The sequence below is a fragment of the Schistocerca nitens genome, chromosome 7 (assembly GCF_023898315.1).
Source record: "Schistocerca nitens isolate TAMUIC-IGC-003100 chromosome 7, iqSchNite1.1, whole genome shotgun sequence".
Taxonomy (NCBI): Eukaryota; Metazoa; Arthropoda; class Insecta; order Orthoptera; family Acrididae; genus Schistocerca; species Schistocerca nitens.
The window spans coordinates 258,503,104-258,524,309 of record NC_064620.1 but is presented as its reverse complement, the minus strand read 5'-3'; the positions used below and the strand labels follow the sequence as shown (position 1 = coordinate 258,524,309).

At 39.6% G+C, this 21,206-nt stretch overlaps 1 protein-coding gene across 1 annotated transcript; it reads right to left on the bottom strand.

Annotated features, from left to right (window-relative positions):
- Nucleotides 1–17,624: 17,624 nt before the first annotated feature.
- On the bottom strand, nt 17,625–18,056 carry LOC126195564 (piggyBac transposable element-derived protein 3-like). The gene has a single exon (XM_049934188.1). It carries the CDS (start codon nt 18,054–18,056, stop codon nt 17,625–17,627), a length of 432 nt encoding a protein of 143 aa, XP_049790145.1.
- Between the last annotated feature and the right edge of the window lie 3,150 nt (nt 18,057–21,206).

The window sequence follows — 21,206 nt, the reverse complement described above, 5'->3', positions numbered from 1 at the left end:
TCCATTCATAAGCCTTCTTTGGCTACCGATGATCTGCCATTCTCATCATATGTCCGTACCATTTTAATGATTTTCTTTCAATTCTATCTATCATTGTATCATTTACCCTCATTCTAGGTCTTAGTTCATCATTAGTTTTTCTTTCGAATCTTGATATTCTGGCACTTCTACGCAAATAATCCATTTCCATGGCTATGAGTCTTCTTTTGAGATCCTCATTTAAGATCCATATTTCTGATGCATAGCATAGCACTGATTCCACCATTATCTAACCTACTCTTTGCTTTTTGCTGTTGGAAATATTCTTATCACACCAAAAAGTATTCATACACTTTTCTGCTTTGCTGTGTTCAATATTCTACTCCCGTATGGCCCAATCCATTTTATCAATATTTGCCGCGAGATATTTAAATTTCTCTACGTCTCTCATAACTGCTTTGTCATTTATGTGTACTTCAAATTTAGCATCACTATTCACCACTTGATACTCTATTTTTGTTAGACTGATTTGTTGTCACCATCTGTGTCATAATCATCTTGTAATATAATAGCTTGATCGTCAGTAACACTTAATGAAAATATCTGTACATCGTTGACAGTGATTCCCATTCCTCTGCAGCTGTTCTTCCAGTTTCGGAGCGCCACTTCTAGATATAAATTGAACAAGATGGGTGACATACTGCAACCTTGTAGCAAACCCTTAGTGACATTACTAGGTTCTGTTAACTTTGAACCTCGTTTAATCTGTACCACATTATCTCTGTACATTTCAATTGTAATTTGTAAGAGGTGATCACCCATACTTATATCTTCATAGCTTCCCACAGCTTAGATCTAGGGATTGTATCGTAAGCTTTTGCTAAATCAACATAGGCAATGTGTAGCTCCTAGCGTACTTCTATAAATTTCTCCATTAGTTGCTGTAAAATAAATAGGTTATATGTATATGATCTGTTCGGCCTAAAATCTCTCTGGTCTTGTCTAATTTTTTCAAACATTACCTTGGCATATAAGCGGCTCATTGTACAGTTGACATTAATACCTCTATAGCAGTTTGTGTCTCTTCTATTCCCTTTCCAGAAAACAGAAACCATATATAACTATTTCTATTCCTGGGGAATTTCAATCCTTTTACAACAGCTGTTCATCAGGCAGGTTAATCGTTTCTTCAGATTAATTAATGAATTAAAAATCTAAAAGGATCTCAGGTGTTCCCGGCTGCAACAACACATCAACGTGCATACGGAATGACACCACTCACTTCCACCATTATCCCCTCTTTGCTTACATTAATGAGAGTAGATTGCAGAATTTAACAGATCACTTTATGAATGTATCATGACTGAAATGCGTATTATACCACATTTATAACGTTAATGTCTCGAACACGAGGCTCAGCCTTTCATAGTAGATTTAATGTCTCTTTCGAAGTTTCATACTTATTTAAAGGGCGTCGATTTAATGACTAGTTCCGAAGTGGGACAGACCGCGTAACTCCATTTGTGGCTTGAATTTTTAATGTTATAATTGCGCTCTGAAGTGTTTGTCTATGGCAGTGCCATAACTGATTTGATTAAACTGTCACCATCCGTGATCAAAGAATCCCTTCATCTTTTCCCTCTTCCCACACAGTTCTAACCCGAAAGATGAATTGAATGCAATGCAGAAGTATTCTGACAGAAACGAAGATTCAGATTAAGAGCTGTATCATGAAGTAAATCATAGTGCCACCTCCGGACATCATCTTCCCCTACATGCTGGCTTATATTGGATTTTTTTGCTGTGCAGAATTGTTATTTGTGGTATTTGAAGGGCCATATTAAAATATAACAATAGTCCTGCAATAGATAGACAGTAAATGTGATGTAGGCGGAAAGCGGTATACATATAAGTTTACCCTCGCAGTACCAAGAGAGGAATGGGTGGGACACTTCAAGAAAACCTTCGAAAAAAAATGTAATTTAATCACTTTACATTTCAGATCTTGAAAGAATTAATTATTATTTTCATGGCTTCTTGTATCAGGTTTCATAAATGTTTTAAATTTCTCACTTAAACTTAACTTAACTTTACGAGAGATGTTACTTTCCGCAATGAGTCTCATATTCAGTATTTTCAGGTTCAGGACCTTACTTAGACACGAACATCTATTTAAAAAGTGTTTTGTAGGTCAAAGTTACAACAATTAACAAAATATGCATTTTTTAAATTCTTTGTGGTGGCTATGTAGCTTCGTAGTGCACATCACTGAAAATCCGTAGACAGATGCTAAGTGTGTTGTAAAAGATAATTGTCAAGTTATGGAGTCTACTAACTCATTAGTATCTCTTTAAAAATTATGTTGTTAATATAATGCAACAAAAATTAACGAATTTAATGTTTTATTACGTTTTTTTAAGTTGGGCATTTTTTATGCCCCTTGATAATGCACGGTGTGCAAAATACCCCCAATTCATCCGGATAACTCTGCCTCTGACCTCCGCATCCACAAGAATGTTCTGAGATACAAGCAGATGATAGGATACATGACAACCATCTTTCTCTTTCAGATTTCACACAGTTTTCCTCGCTCTGATTCAGCGTTACCTAACGGCGTTGTTTCCATTTTATTTACAGTATCTTTGGGGGAAATCCAATTGTGTATATAAGTCCGTGTAAGCTGGCTTTTAAGGGATTTATTAGGTTTTCACTTAGTATTGGTAACAAAAGAACTCGTCTGGATAGCCGTGCGTGTCGAAGCACCACTTTCGGGTTGGTGAGTTGAAACGGCCCAACGAGGGTCGGTGTTCCAGGCAACCTGGTTGTGGTTTTCAGGCTGTTTTCCACATCCCACTAGTTGAATACTGGCTGGTTCTCAAGTAACACCTAAGTTACACAATTCACACCCATTTAGAAAACTTACTCACGTTCACATGAATAACGGTACACTTATTCCGTGCCAGCGAAGGGTAGGGGATAGTGGCATTCTATGAAATCATTATTTTAGTTGCTTGTAGGGCCGTATTCTTGTACATAAAGGTTTTGTTATATAGGTGTGATAGGCAGTGAATATGACATGGGCGGAAGCACATGTTACACATCAGTAAATATATGAGTGTGTATTAAACACTGCTGAGACATGTGCAGGAAGAGAATCAGTTAGATTCTGAAAGGCACTTCCGGGATATGGAGCCATACTGAGTACAGTGGCATGGCTACTTGTTCAGGTTTCTCGGTTAAGTATTCATGGCGCGAACGATGCGATCGAGGTGACCCCACAGATTCATGATTGGGTGTAAACTCGGGGAGTTGGGTGGGTAGGGGAGGAGGGTTAACTCATCCTGGTGCTCTTGGAATCACATGCATTCACTGAGCTGTGCGACATGTTGCACTGCCTTGCTGGTAGATATCACTGTGCTGAGGAGAAAGAAACTGCGGGTACGACATTGTCCTCAAAGATAGGTGCATATCGGTGTTGATCCACGGTGCATTCCAGAATGACTAGATCGCCCAGAGAATACTATGGGAAGGTTCTCACGGCCATAACGTTTCCTTCTTCGACCTGGACTATTCCGATGATTGTTCAGGGCATTTGCTTTCATATGTTCCACGCCGATGATGCATAAAGCATGATTCATCTGAATGAGCAATTGTCACCATTCCGCGAATGTCCAGTTGAGGTGCGGGCGTGCAAATTCCTGCGCTTGTAGCCATTGAATAGCACTGCTGCGGAGGCCTATAAGGTCATTGGGGAGATGTTGGTAGCTTCTTGGTTCATCGGCTGGTCAGTTAGCCAATAGCTGCACGTCTGTTCGCCCGTTTGCATCTCCGCAGCCGTCGTTCACAACTCTCACTTATGGCCCATGGTACGCCACACTTGGCTCAGGCCCGGCTCTGGGTAGTGCCATTTAGCCATGCACGGTGTACTTTGAGACGGTTTCAAGCGAATTTATTTATTTTATTTATTTATTTATTTATTGTTCCGTGGGACTAAATTAAGGATAAGCCTCCATGGTCATGGAACGAGACAATACATGAAATTATAACACGATAGTAGAAACAGGTAAAATGAAATACAAGAAACGTATTCAGGCGAAAATTCGTAAGTTTAAATAAAGAAAATCAACAATGTAACACTAGAATTTGCTTAATTTTCAGCTCTTCCAGGAGCTCCTCGACAGGATAGAAGGAGTGAGCCATGAGGAAACTCTTCAGTTTAGACTTAAAAGCGTTTGGGCTACTGCTAAGAGTTTTGAGTTCTTGTGGTAGCTTATTGAAAATGGATGAAGCCACATAGTGCACTCCTTTCTGAACAAGAGTCAAGGAAGTGCATTCCACATGCAGATTTGATTTCTGCCTAGTATTAACTGAGTGAATGCTGCTAACTCTTGGGAATAAGCTAATATTGCTAAAAACAAACTACATTAAAGAAAATATATACTGTGAGGCCAATGTCAGAATTCCTAGACTATTGAATAGGGGTCGACAAGAGGTTCTCGAACTTACTCCACATATAGTTCGAAAAGGCCGTTTTTGAGCCAAAACTACCCTTTTTGAATCACAAGAATTAACCCCCAAAAAAATACCATATGACATAGGCGGATGAAAAAATGCGAAGTACACTACTTTTCGTGTTGTTTCTATCACTTATTTCAGATACTGTTCTAAGGGTAAATAAAGGAGCATTTAGTTTCTGATCAAGATTCTGAACATGGGCTTTCCACGACAGCTTACTATATGTCCGAACGAAATGCGAAGTAGACTACTTTTCGTGTTGTTTCTGATACTGTTCTAATGGTAAATAAAACAGCATTTAGTTTCTGAACAAGATTCTGAACATGGGCTTTCCACGACAGCTTACTATCTATCCGAACGCCTAGGAACTTGAACTGTTCCGTCTCGCTTATAATATGCCTATTCTGTCCGATCAAAATGTCAGTTCTTGTTGAATCGTGAATTAGAAACTGTAAAAACTGAGTCTTAGTGTGATTTAGCATCAAATTATTTTCCACAAGCCACGAACTTATTTCATGAACTACATTATTTGATAATGTTTCAATATGACACACAAGATCCTTCACTACCAAGCTGATGTCATCAGCAAACAGAAATATTTTTGAATCACCTGTAATACTGGAAGGCATATCATTTATATAAATAAAAAACATCAGTGGCCCCAGCACCGACCCTTGGAGAACGCTCCACTTAACAGTGCCCCATTGGGACTGAACATCATTACCACTCTCACGCTTTCTGTTCTTAAAGTAAGAGGCGAACCAATTGTAAGCTACTCCCCTTACTCCATAATGGTCCAACTGCAGTAATATTTTGTGGTCAACACAGTAAAAAGCCTTCGTTAAATCAAAGAAAACACCTAGCGTTCGCAAAATTGTTTACAGATTTACCCGTCACGGAATGTTTCCTGTCGTTAGCCAAACGCCAATGACGATGCCCTTCTGGATGTTGAATACATCACTCTATTTCAGCATTACACTACGCTTTGTCTGCGTCCCCCCGATATGCTTTATCTACCATCCTCTGTTAGAGCTGCTACTTGCCATCTGTAAGGGGTTACTGCTCGTTGACGTTGAAAATGGGTGGCAGTCACATTAATGTCGGTGGAGCGTGTATTTATTTCTCAGCCTGCACTTCAGAGGTAGCTGGAAGTATTGAAAAAATGGTTTTATTGGTATAACTCACCAGACAAATTATTTGTCGTACCCTAGAAATGGCACACAGACTGCTTTGGTGGGCTGTAGGTGGTGTACTGTTGGTACTAATTGCTTATGTGATCTTCGAACTCTGACACATGTCATGGCAGTGAAGTGGTCGGCTGCATCAATTCAGAGCAGGAAGATGTGCGTGTATGGACGTTCCAGTTACGACATTATGAATAACAATGCCCTTTTCTTGCTATACAAAATGGAAAAAAATGTTGGACAATAATGTTGTAACACTCACAGCTGTGTCGCACAGTGTCAGTTCAACCGTCACATTAATATTTTAACCGATATTTATTAGAGACAGGAGTCACATCTGGTTAGTGACAATCGGTTTCAAATCTAACAGTAATTGCTGCTGACGGTGAATGTACGTCAGACTCAACCATTTTCCGAGCAATTATTGTGAAGGGAAGTGCATACAGTCGACGTCTCCAGTCGTCTTTTTCGCTAAAGGCTACTATTCAGAGCAACATAAGAGTCTGTATAATTGCAAAGGGCGAAACCAACATATATAGTGGATGCGTGCGTTATGGTTTGATCATTCGTGATCTTTCCTCTTTTCAAAATGATGGTTGGCATCGAATGCACGGATGGGCTCATGAGGCCCTTAAGCCGCAATGTGTGGAGGGTGTAGTACATGGCCGATGTGGTTCTTTTCTGTTTCAGGAGTGTCTTGCTTGGAATGGTTTTGGCCCAAATGTTTGGTTACCGTGAACGTGAACCAGAATATTTATTTCAACGCTGACGGTGACCAGTTGTTGGCCATTCTTGTGCTGCTTCAGAATGAAACTACCGTTTCATTTAAAAAGGCAGCTAAGAAATACCTGTTATGCAATACATTTTATACATTGAAGGATTACTTAGATAAAACAGAGTAGGGGTTTGGTAAAAAACTGTTATAAAAATAAATAATAAAAATGATTATAAAACATCTAACATCCCACATATCACCTTCACACTATGTTTCTTTTCCTTATTTTTTTCCTTATCTAGAAAAACTTACCACCGAGCTATGCATTGCACGATACTAACATCTCTTCCTCTTTCTCAGCTCAACATCTCACTCATTATAGAGGGACGCTGACTCAGTTTTCAGGATAGCAAATAGGAAGTTCTGGTACAGAAAATGGTCCAGAGATCACCAGTGTGTGTGTGTGTGTGTGTGTGTGTGTGTGTGTGTGTGTATGTTTAGTGAGTGAAGCGTTATGAAACAATGTGTGTATTGTGTGTGCAATGACATAGCGAGATATGAATGAACAGTGTGACATTACATTATCTAATAAGTTATTTGTAAAAAAAAAATTGTATTGTATAATACGGGTAAATCTAATAATTGTCTCTAACTAGAATTCTATAAATGTACATATATACTATTAGCTTATTTTAAATTAGTCTAAACTTGTAAATACTTTGACATGTTCTATATCCTTGTAAAAAAAATCTACGGATGAGTAAAACTACTAGTATTACTACTACTGACACGGCCTTGTTAACAGGGGCTCCATGCTTACACTCCTCACTTGGTGAACACCCGGGCTTCCTATAGCACTTTGTCCCACTAAAGCACCCTATTAACATTCCATCGATAATATCTGTGACAGTTTGGAAAGTAGCAATAACATCCCCAGACTTCTATTGCTCTACAACATCTAACCACCGACAGCTGGGTTCAGTGAGTTGTGGTGTTACCTGAAGAAACTAGTTTAGTCTCCTTCTCACCAAACTGGGACCAATGTGACGATTGTAGGCGGTGTTACGCAGTATCTCCTGGGATTGAGACGATGGGACAATTTTTTGGCAGGCTTGCTTACATAGTTCACGAGAAGGTGAGATCGAGGGTGTTCCAGCTTTAGTGCTGCATGCAGCCACAACGCCCTAGTTTATCTAGGATCATGGCCCATTTCACGCTTCCGTTGGTGCTGCAGTACATTCACCGAGCAAAGGTTTGCAGGATGCGGTCTGCCGCCGCCCACCGTGGAAGGAGCCAACGTTAAGAAAGCTACGAGCCTTCGCGTCGCGGACAATGGGCCGCCCCCGGGCGGCGGTCCTAATTGATGAGCCGGAAGTGGCCGCAGGTCGCAGCCGTGCCAAGTGCCGCCCTCGTACCGCGCCACACCGCCCCGCCTCCCTACTGCTGTTACCGCAAAAAAGGAAAGAGCGAAACTACGGCGCATCACTGTTACAGCTCGGTTACACAAGCCACTAGACCCTTTTTCTTATTAGACTGGTCACATGACACCATTAGTTCCTCTATTATTGGAAGCCTTCCATTGCTTCTCCTAACGTCCTGCACGAATTGTTTTGTGAACTATAGTCATAGTCATTGGATTCTCCAGAGTTAAAACCTTTGGACTGCATCAGTACACCCTTACATGAAATGCATATACGGACAACTATCAATCTTCTAATGGAAACACAACGAAAATTTGTGCCGGAGGGAATTCGAACCCAGATTTCCTGCTAATCGCGAGTGGTTGCCTATCCGTGCATGCTTCACAGCCAGACCGAAAAATTTTGGAAATTTGTGTGACTAAACTGCTGAGGTCATCGGTCCCTAGGCTTACACACTGCTTAATCTAACTTACACTAACTTACGCTAAGGAGAACACACACACTAAAGCTGAAGAGACGACTCGAACCTCCGACGAGGGGAGCCGCGCGAACCGTGGCAAAGCGCCCTAGACCGCAGGCTACCCCGTTCGGCCCAGACAGAAACTTCCATGTGTCGTTAAACATATGCCTATAACGTGGACTCATACATCCTATAACGTGGACTCATACCTCCGTTATGTATATTCCTGTACAGTTTAGTTTAAATTCGGTTGTTCGGCGTCGGTGGATAAACAAGTAACACCTGTGCCTGTTTGTTGAGAAGTATTTATCTGCCAACACCGGGAAAGCGACTTTCAATTAAATAATGTCTCCTATAGTGGAATGTACCTAATGGATGTACGAATGCAGGTTGTAGATACATCTCTGACCACATATGGAAGTTTGGGTGTGGCCATGGTTCAAAATGGTTCAAATGGCTGTGAGCACTATCTGAGGTCATCGGTCCCCTAGAACTTAGAACTACATAAACCTAACTAACCTAAGGACATCACACACATCCATGCCCAAGGCAGGATTCGAACCTGCCACCGTAGTGGTCCCACGGTTCCAGACTGAAGCGCCTAGAACCGCACGGCCACACCGGCCGGCGGTGTGGCCATGAATCGTGCATTAATAACCTAATGATAATGTGGCCACTAGCCTTAAACAGGATATTTAGGTTCGCGTCCCGATATTATACAAATTTTCGTTGTTGTCATTCCACTGCACAGCTGATTGTTGTACATATTTGTAACTGCCACTACATTTCATGAATTTCATAACTGCTGTAGTCGCCGTACTGCCTATTCCTGCAGACTTGCATGCATTTATGAAAGAAACATTGCAGCGTACTTCTAAAAACACAGGCGTTACAATGTCACGTTATGCCCTTCTGTCTGTTTCGCTCTGCATTTCTACATACGTCGCACACCTTAGATATTGTGCATGTATGACAGCCATGGTCGTTGTGGACGATTCCTTTCCTCAATAGATGCTTCTGCTATTGTTCCAATAACATTATTCTGTCCTAAATTGTGTCCTACGAATCGGTTCTTCTTGTCTAGATTTGTATCCAGACAGATCAAGTGACATCAGTTCTTTTTGATTTTATGGCGATGCAGTTAAAAAGAAAAAGACGTTGTAAATGGAACACGTTCTGTCAAAGACAGTCCATTTCACTAAACTCACCTGGCGTTAAGGGAAATGCGAGGTCTGAAGAATTCATTGTGGCCTTGCAGTAATTACAGGGATAGTTTTGAAAACGTTTTTAGGACACTGCAAGTCTTATACCTGTTTTGAAATTATTATCGAGATGATGAGAATGCCCCTGTGCATGTGCAGATGTAAGTGTCCGATCTGCAGTATAATTCCTGTTTCAAAGACAAATAATTTTGACGTCACAACTGCCCAGGACGTTGACGTTGCTATCTTCAGGTAGAGTTTCCACGTCTCCATAACGCGATTGCAGCAGTGCTATCATATTTTCATCAACATACAGGATGTTTCACTTAATGTGTTGGCCTCTGTAAGTTACGAAGTAATAGGCGACGGAAATATTTATTGCGGTAGGTCATCATAAGAAACGTTACACTGTCTGCGGAGCTATGAACATAGTTTATTGTCTTACTGTCCAAAGAGTTACAGCAAAAGATATAATTTTTAAATGGTACAATAGTTGTGTTTATGATGCACTGGAATCAGTAACACCAGCTGTGTATACATCATTTTAAATTACATTCCTATCACTTTTACTTTGAGAGATGCAACCCTTCAAAGTTTCAGGAGCAGATACCACACGCTGTACATAATGCATGGCTGTGTGATGAGTAATGGGTGTTCTAGCGGTGGGAACTTGATTTAAATGAGATGTTCAAATATGTGTCCATGTTCCTGAGTGCAAAACCCAATGCGCCTTCTAAAGGATCTGCAGACGAGATATAACATCTTCGGTGTCACGGAGCAACATGAGTCCTCTATGCACCGTTTCAGATCATCTGGGGATGTGGGCTCAGTGACGTAAACACGATCCTTTCGATATCCCCACTAAAAGAAATCTAATGGTGTTAAATCGGGTGACCTTGCGGGACATGAATGAGGACCAAGGCACCCCAACCACCTTTCCGCAAACCTGTTGTTTCATTCTTCCACAACAGCATACGCAGAATGGGCTGGGTGACCATCGTGCTGCTTCCACACATGGACTCTCGTGTGTGGACACACATATTTAAGGAGACCACCCAAACCGACGACTGTAAACGCGCGATGTAACTCACCTGTCAGTGTACCTGGGAAGTAGTGTGGACCGATGATTTCATCCCCAAGGATTCCACACCATACATTAATAGGCCGCCGGCCGGTTAGCCGTGCGGTTATAGGCGCTTCAGTCTGGAACCGCGTGACCGCTACGGTCGCTGGTTCGAATCCTGCCTCGGGCATGGATATGTGTGATGTCCTTAGGTTAGTTAGGTTTAAGTAGTTCTAAGTTCTAGGGGACTGATGACCACAGATGTTAAGTCCCATAGTGCTCAGGGCCATTTGAACATTAATAGGCCACCTACATTGACGGTCGACAGGGCGTATTCACCGAGGATTGTCTGCGGCCCAGTAGTGCACGTTATGGTGCTTCACTGTGTCATAACTTGTGAACGTGGACACATCAGAGAACATAACACCTTGTAAAGACTCCAGCGTGAAATTATGCATGGCCCATTCACAGAATGTAACTCTCGCACGGAAATCGTTCCCATGCAGCTCCTGGGTCAGTGACAGGCGGTAGGGGTGAAACCTGTTGCCGTGTACTATACGCCACACAGATGTGAGACTGACACCAGCGACTGCAGCAACGCCTAGTAAGCTGACATGAGGATCGTGGTGTACTGCAGCTAAAACAGACAACTCCGTCTCCTCACTTCTTGCAGTTCTTCGTCTGTTACTCTGGCGCATTAACAAACTGCCTGTTTCCAGAAGTCGTTGTTCGGCACGTAAGAACGTAATGGCTGCTGGAGCTCTTCGCCTAGTGTATCTCACGGTGTACGCCATAGATGCTTCAGTGGCATTGTGTCGGCACTCGCCGAGCATCAGCAACATGTCAACGTACTTGTTGTTCGTGTATGCCATCTTCACCCGATGTCGGTAATTGTAGTATATTGAGCCCCGTTTGTTTGTGTGGCTCGAACTGTCGGGTACACGGCCGTGTGCGGCGACAGTCGGCAGTGTAACAGAGCACCGAAGAACCTTCTTGCTCCGTGACAACGACGACGATACAACTCGGCCGCACCACGTTTAGAAGGAAAATTGCTTTATGCGCAGCGTGTGTGGTATCTGCCCCTGAAACTCTGAAGGGTCGTAGCTCCTAAAGTGAAAGTGATAGGAATGTAATTTTAATTGATGTATACACAGCTGGTGTTACTGGTTCCAGTGCATGATAGAAACCCTATTGTTCCATTTAAAAAAATATAATTTTTTTGCTGTAACTCTTTGGATAATAACACAATAAACTATATTCATAGCTCCGCAGATAGTGTAACGTTTCTTATGGTGACCTACCACAATAAATATTTCCGTCACCTATTACTTCGTAACTTGCAGAAGCAAACACATTTAGTCATTTAGTGAAACACCCTGTATATGTATGAAAGACGTTTCTTTGATTACGAAACGAAATAAATCACGATTACTTTGAAACCTGTGTGCGAAAATCGATGTAATAGTCTGCATCTGTCCATGTGCCAACAGCTTGTATCAGAAAAAGTTATATTGTGTCTTCAGCTTGCCAAAAGTAACTAAATAACAATGAGAATTTGTTCTGTTTTGTCTAATGTTGCTGAGGTATGTAAAATATAAAACGAATTCGTATGGAGTGCGACTACCCTGTCATTTCAATGCGGCGCATTCACAATTTCTTCAAGTGGTTCAAATGGCCCTGAGCACTGTGGGATTTAACATCTGAGGTCATCAGTTCCCTAGAACTTAGAACTACTTAAACCTAACTAACCTAAGGACATCACAAACAGCCCTGCCCGAGGCAGGATTCGAACCTGCGACCTTAGCGGTCGGGCCCACAATTTCCGCCTCCTAACCGTCCTTACGTCCAGACAGCATGCTGTGATGGTCGATGAGTGTGGCAGCCACGTCGAGCGCTACGGCACTCGTGCCGAGGTGGTGGTCATGCACTGTTGCCAAGTCTATACGCCAGCATCTTAGACGACGTCATCATCGCCTTCTTGAATAAATTTTGCACTGGAATGTAGGTCTGCACATACTTTGTCCCACTACTGACTCTATGAGAGCATCAGATAAGTGGAGACTGACTTACAATACAAAACCCCACCCCACACTAACTATTGCTGAAAAGAACTTCGTATTCAACTTAGTAACTGTGTGAGTTACGTTACTTGTTCATCGTCACTGTCTTGCGAATAACTGATGTAGTCCTAACATTCTTATCATTCAATGCCGATGGCCCACCTATGGTAGCCACAAGACATTTACTCAACAATCCCTCTCCTCCAGCACAAGCACAGGTAAACTTCCTATTATAAGAGAAGCCGACATGGGTCTCTGGCAGTGCTCAGTCTATTGTGGACACCACCAGATCCTGATAAAGGTCACAGCAGAGGTGTCGAAACATTGTTCGTATGAAAAAACACGAAGCTGTCTCACAATCCAGAGGATTTAAACTATAATTGTCATTACATCACTGAAGCACTAGCACGTGCTGCATACTCAGTTACAACAGCAACCTCGTCATTAACATCCCTTGGCATAGGACGCGCTTCTCTGCTGCACCAATCTCGCCCTTCTTTCCTAATTTCATTATCGCCTTTTTAAAACCATTTAAATACATCAGGCGTCTACTCAGACTTTACAGTCCACGATACTTTCTTAATGAAGTAATTGCTCCTGTTAATGTACGCCGAAGAGCGAAAGAAACTGGTAATATCATGTAGGGTCCCCGCGAGTACTCAGAAGTGCCGCAACACAACGTGGCATGGACACGAATAATGTCTGAAGTAGTGCTGGAGGGATTGCCACCATGAATCCTTCAGGTTTTTCCATAAATCTGTAAGAGTACAAGGGGCTAGAGATCTCTCCTGGACAGCCCGTTGCAAGGCATCCCAGAAATGCTCAATAATGTTCACGTCTGGGGAGTCTGGTGGACATCGGAACTGTTTAAACTCAGAAGAGCGTTCCTCGAGCCATGCTGTAGTAATTCGGAACGTTCGGGGCGTCGCATTCACCTGCTGGAATTGCTGAAGTCCGTCGGAATGCGCAGTGGACATGACCGGATGGAGGTGATAACACAGGATGCTTGCATATGTGTCACCTGTCGCAGTTGTATCTAGACACATCAGGGGTTGCATATGACTCCAACTGCACACAACCCACACCATTACATAACCTCCACCAGGTTGAACAGTACCCTGCTGATATGCAGGGTCCATGGGTTATTGAGATCCTTTCCATACCCGTATAAGTTCATCCGCTCAATACAATTTGAAAAGAGACTCGTCTGACCAGGCAACATTTTTCCAGTCGTCAACAGTTCAATGTCGGTGTTGAAGGGCCCAGGCGAGGCGTAAAGCCTTTTTTCGTGCAGTCATCAAGGATACATGGGAGGGCCTTCGGGTACAAAAGCCCAAATCGGTTATGCTTCGTTGAATTGTTCCCATGATAACACTTCTTCATAGCCCAGCATTGAAATCTGCAGCAATTTGCGGAAGGGTTGCACTCCAATCACGTTGTAAGATTTCCTTCAGTTTTCGTTGGTCCCGTTCTTGCAGGATCTTTTTCCTGCCGTAGTGATGTCGGAGATTTGATGTCTTGCCTGTTACCTGATATTCACGAAAGACTCGTGAAATGATCGTAGCGGAAAATGCGCACATCAGCACTACCTCGGAGATGCTGAGTCCCATCGGTCGTGCGCCGACTATAACACCACGTTCCAACTCAGATACATCTTGATAACCTGCCATTGCAGCAGCAGTAACCGATCTAACAACTGTAAAATTTTAAACATTAAAAACAGTCTTGATCGCAACTTTCTGTTTTTATTTGAGTCACCGGTCTCGATTCTATTTCAGAACCATTTTCAGACTCTGAAAAAACATATTACCAGATACAGGGATCGTTATAATAGTAAGTATATATAACAAAATGTAGAACTAGTAAATAAATATACCCATAACGGCGGGTGGACTCGGCGGAGCAAGTTGCGCCGACCCTCGACGTTGGAATAACTGCTAATCGGACAAGGAGGGAATGGTTATGAAATAGGCTTCCTCACACCCACCGTCCTGAGTGTGACATAATTGCTAGCCAATCAGAAAGACATCTATGATTAGGTAATCACAAGAAGTAGATTTAAAAGGGTGTTATAATTAAATTACATCGTAACAGCATTATAAATGATTATTGGTCATAAAATTGAAACTATAAAGGTTACTTGGTTAAAGATCTGCTAAAAGTACGTTGCTTTCAAATGTTAATTCGGTAAGGGATGCACCAAAGGTTGCTATATCGACAGTGAGACAGTGATAGTGGAGGTACATCGAGAGTTGCCGTGGAAACAGCGTCCTTGTCCGATGCTGCAGTCTATAGAGCTGTCAAAGATCGCTATGGATGAAGACTAACGTCCTCTGTCGATATAACATGTTGTAAATAGCTTTAGGTGATGGTGGTTTTAACAGTCATTACAATGAATGTGGGAGGAGGCAGTCTTCACATTAATGCATAGTCGAAGACATAGATATTATAGTGTAGCATAAAGTTACTTTATGCAGGTTCTATTCTATCTAGTATTGATTACGAAAAAGTTAAAGAGTAGAATCATGATGCTACTAGATAGACTAATGGCCATATTTGTGTACACTAAGGGAAATAATCCCGTGATGATGGATAGCTGTCACTAATATGTGACTTAAACGTTACGTTACGTATAGAATTTAGAGTAGTATAACCTCTATAACCAGGAAACCAATAGCAATATGGGAAAAATGGGATATAATTTGCTAGAACTAACATAGAGTAAATCCAAGTTTTATCATGAACTTAATGGGACAACAGTCATGATTATATCAAGATATAAAATATAAAGCATATGAAAATTATAAATATAAAATTATGTCCTTGATCATAGAAACGTTAATGATAAAACCAAGAGTCAACATGAATTATAAAAAGAGAAAGGACACAACATATTTGAGAACGAAAGAGCAGAATTACTTATTATAAGTCTTCAAAAAGATCAAAGAAAAATTTATCTTTAAAGATGAGCTGCTCTTTGAGTAAGGCTAGAGGCTTGTTTTTATAATGTACATAAATTTCTATTTAGTAAAGGTCCTTTTGGGGTAATATGAAGAGTTTTTTAATTATTTTGAATGATTGCAGTCATGCAAATATAGGCCAAATAAGGATTTATTACGACTAGTACCTGATGTATGTTCTTTAAAAAGAACAGGAGAGTTGCAGCCAGTTTGTCCAATATATTGTTTCTTGCAATCACATAGTAACTTATAGACTCCAGAGTTTTGGTATCTGGTATCTTTTTCATCAATATGATGTCTGTGTCTGTTATGAAGCAAATTGTTGGTGGTGAAAGCTATTGTAAGTTCAGTATTTTTAAACAATTTCTTTATTTTATTAGAAAATATTTCCCATGTATGTCACTTTAGAGTATTTTCGATTGCTAGATTCAGATGTCCAATATGTATGTTGTAGCTTATTTAGCAAAAAAGTCGATGTCATTGGGATTGAAATCATTTGCAATAGCAATGTGGTTTAGTATTAATCTTTCTTCCTGGATTTCATCTGGAGACAATGGTAATTTTTTAATTCTATAAATCATTGATTGAAAGAACGCTTTTTTATATTTAGATGGATGGCAAGAGGTGTTGTTAACGATTACATCTGATGTGGTTGGTTTTCTGTAAATAGTAAAGTGATGTTTATTCCCCCTGTTCCTGATAGTAAGATCTAAAAAATTTATTCTTCTGTAGATTTCAATTTCAACTGCAAAAATCAATTTGGGATGTATTGTATTCAAACAGTTTTTCAATGTATCTATTTCACCTGTAGTCCCATTATAGAGCAATAGTATATCATTAATATTTCGTTTATAGTAGATGATTTTATTAGTAATTTCAGGGTTTTATTCAAAGCATTGTAATTCAACATGATTGTCAAAAATGTCTGCCTGGATGTCAGCTATGGAATTACCCACTGAAGCCCATTTTTTTCAGAATATATATTATTGTTAAAGGAGAAACAGTGAAATAGTTAAAAGCTATTGTATGTTCAAATAATTCAATAAACTCTATAATCTTGTGTTGTAACAAATTATTTTTAATAATATCAAATGTTTCCTTTATTGGTATGTTAGTTAGTACATAGGTTTTCAATATCAAGTGAGGCGAATCTAGCACCATCGGGTAGCTCTATACTGTAAACTGCCTGTGCCAGTTCATAACTGTTTTTAATGTTAAAGCTTTTTTCGTAGATGTAAAAAGACTTTAACCCATTAAGTCCCAAATTAATTTTAAAAAATTGTATTTTTTGTTCCTTAATTATAATGTACATAGTTTATGAACCACAATAAGTACAAAAATAGCCAAAGAATATTCATACATGCTGATATAATGGCCATCCTCAAAATAGGATGCTGGGATCGAACAGTATTGTATAGCATGCTAAACTGTATTCAAGTCTTAACTATTTATTTCTTGTGCAGTGGTACAAAACACTTCACACACAGTGTTACATGGCATTTAACACAATATGTTTTTGATTTCCCATTGCATTTAACTCTTACATATCTTCTTTGCGTAAGTCTTTTGTAAATTATACGACCAATTCCATCAAACCTGATGTCTGGTATCACTCTCATCTGACTTGAAGTGTATTCCATTGGACGTACAATATTCGGTTTTCAAGTGTCCAATTTCAGGTATGTAACTGTAACAGCATGTCTGAAATCCAGTAAATCCAGTGCATTTTTCCCATGCACTAGTCTGCAGAAGAGTCAGGCATTTACGAGGGCCATTTCCAGCATATTTGTAAATAGGACCCACTACAATTTTTCCCTCTAATTACCGTCGCATATTTTCCAACTAATCAGTCATGGTGATCAACACCTCCCATATACACGTTGTATGACTTCAAAACGGCAGGTAGTTGCACTTGTGTCTTCTTACTTGCTTGTCTACTGTACTGCGTAGCTGCTCCCAAAGGTTCAACTTTGTCAAAATTTGTACCAATCGTAACGCATCTGTTGTCATGCCATTGAACAAATAAGACTTCACCATTCCTGTGGAACTGGTAGTCATAGTTTCCTCAAACTGTCTGTTTCAGTTCGTTGCTGCTCAGTAATGGACAGTCACCAACTAGATTCTCTCTGAGAGTCCCAGTTGCTCGAAAACCCAGATTTCTTAGATGAATCAGACGATTTCTACTAGTGAAGAAATTGTCAAAGTACACACAATTATTCTCGGGTTTTTCAATGCAGTCCAGCATGTTTAGGACTACTCTTGGTCCCAATGCCAGGTCATCCCTTGCAGTATCTTGTGGATCCTTTCCACAGTATAAATCAAACTTGAAACAGTAGCCACTTGCTCCACAAAGAGACCACAACTTATAGCCAAATCTAGTAGGCCTGCCTCGAATAAACTGTTTCAGCCCACTTCGTCCATAGTATTTGACTATCATTTCGTCACTTGACAAATTTTCCTCAAATATTCCCAATTTTTGAAAAGATTCATTTATCATTTTCAACAGAGCTCTAATTTTGAATCGGCGATTCTCTTTGTTTTCATTAGCTAAGTCATTATCTTGAAAATGAAGCAATGTTTTCTACTTCTGATATTTATTCCTGGACATAGCTGTCTTTATTATTGGTATGCCAACATCTTCATCCTCAGACCAGTATAGCTTCTCAGCAGGGAGCTTATGGTAGTCAGCACAAAGAAGAATTTGACTTCTACAACTGTGAGGATAAAATCCTGAATATTCTTCATATTTACTGCATATCTCACAGTTTATTTCACTATGAACTCGTATATGTTTTCGTTCATCAGTTCTTCAAACATCTCCTTCGGAGTCAAGGAAGAAAATTGTTCCTTCAATTCCTCTCTCTTTGTGCTGATGTCATGCTCACTAGTTTGAGACAGCTTTGTATAAACTAGATGTGTCTTTTTCCAATTGCTTTTTTCATCAGTACAGCGTCTCTTCTTCGATTTACTTCTGGAAACTTGGAATGTACTTAGCAGTGAAGTTTTACATACAGTTTCTTCGTTATTCTCTGATGCAACATAATGTAATTCAATAGCCCCTCGCACATCTGAGACTTCCACGATTCCAGTAACATCATCTGGACCTTCTTCTTCGTCGATCATACAGTCTACTTCAGGAAGACATACAGTGATATCAATATGGTCCTGATCATCTGACACCGCATTATAGAATGTGTCACTGTTTATTATTTCTTCCATTCCTTCGTTAGTGAGATATCTATCTCGTCTGAAGGCCATTATAATCTATATAAAATGAAATGAAATAAAATTTAATAAAATGAAATGAAATGAAACAATAATACACTAGCACAAACTACAGAAAAGGGAATGCGTAAAACCTCTGTCCATCTGGAATTGTATTATTTACTAATGGGTAACATAGTCATAAATATACTTACATAATACGCTGTAAATTTCAAAGTAACTTCATATCCAGTAATTTGTATATATAAAAGAGGGGTCGTTACTTACCTCAGCAACAAAATATGGTAAAAATACCACGTTCTAAAAAGAAAATACATCAGCAGTAGCGGAGTTCCATATTCGAACATGCAGCAATACAAATAACTGACATGATAACACCAAGTCCCCATGTCCTATTTCGAGTACACCATATTTTATAACAATGGAAAACAATGAATATAATTCCAATTGAGCTAACAATGCAAGTAGTTTAAAAGACACATTGTTGACTATAAATAATCACAAATAGGTCTTTGCCACATATTTCAAATATTACTAAATTATCGATAAAATAAATACCTGTAATAACGAAAAGTGTGCCTTAGTATTCAATAATCAATTAATGTTTGGATTTATTGCTTTTAATTTCCTGTAAGCATAGATTTGTTATAAAAAGCATCAACAAATGACGTAGAACATTAATAGTGGGAAATTAATAATTTATTGTGTATTTATAATCAATATATGTTCCGTCCTCAAAATAGGACACTGGTACTTAATGGGTTAAGATGTCATTCAATTTTTTATTAAGTTCGTATGAGGGGCAACTCATATTATTCACATTTGTTCGGATTGGCATATTTTCTTTATAAATCTTCACTTGAGATCGCAATTTGAGTAATTATGGATTCGTTATCTTCAAAGCCATTTTTTCATTAGGTGAAAATAGCATATTATTGTCATCAATCAGTTTTCTTATCTTAGTTTGAAATTTTGGGATTGGATCTCTATTGATTTCATTTATCTCATTTTCATGAAAAAACGCTTGAGTTTTCGAGATGTAATCGACTTCATCGATAATTAGTAGGGTGTTTCTTTTATCTGCTTTGGTGACGATAGCACTACCTGAAAACAATTTTCTATTAATATTTTAATTATATTGGATTCCTTGTTCGTTTTACGTATATTCTTCTCATTAGTAATGAAATCTTTTGTTTTTGAAGCAATATTACATATTTCTGAATGGTTAGCTTTAGAACTTTTTGTGGCATCCTTTACCTCTGCAATTATTCGCTTCATATTATCATGATTTAAATCCGGATTTAAATTATATTTCAGGCCTTTATTTAACAATAAAGTTTCACCTGCAGTAAATTGGATGATGGTAAGATTTTAAACTCTGGGATAAATGATATGTAAGTTATATGGGTAATCAAACGAGCTTACATGTTGTTTATCAATGCGAATTTCTATTATTGTACGATGTTTATCTAGAACATGTTCACGCATAAAATTTATCTTTTCATCAATGACAAATAGTAAATTAGAATAGGTAAGAGGTGACATTTGACTACTTGACAATAGATGTAACCTGTACATTTCATTATTTAAACGATCTTGTGTCAGGAGGTCGTTTCTGAAAGTATTTGTATGGAGTGTAGCCATGTATGGAAGTGAAACATGGACGATAACCAGTTTGCACAAGAAGAGAATAGAAGCTTTCGAAATGTGGTGCTACAGATGAATGCTGAAGATAAGGTGGGTAGATCACGTAACTAATGAGGAGGTATTGAATAGGATTGGGGAGAAGAGAAGTTTGTGGCACAACTTGACTAGAAGACGGGATTGGTTGGTAGGACATGTTTTGAGGCATCAAGGGATCACAAATTTAGCATTGGAGGGCAGTGTGGAGGGTAAGAATCGTAGAGGGAGACCAAGAGATGAATACACTAAGCAGATTCAGAAGGATGTAGGTTGCAGTAGGTACTGGGAGATGAAGAAGCTTGCACAGGATAGAGTAGCATGGAGAGCTGCATCAAACCAGTCTCAGGACTGAAGACCACAACAACAACAACATAAAAAGCGGTTCTTTCCTTGTACAAATGGAATTACAGGAGAATTTGCTTTCATATTAATCTTGACATAATTATGAACAACAAAATTGGCAATACACTCTTTATTGAAGCTTGTTTCCATGCTGAGCTTCATGATTTTAGTTCTTATCTCTCTAAATTTCTTAAGGTTTCCAAGTACCTAGGCAGTGAACATAATTTTTTTTTGAAAAATGAAAAACTCTTGTTGGCTTCTGAAGGCGTTGCCCACCGCAGTACCGTAATGTCCCTGTTTACATATCTCTGTAATTAAATACTCATGGCTATACCAGTTTCTTAGGGGCTTAAGTGTATAACAGTTTCACTAACAGGACAGTGTCTCCTCTCTCGAG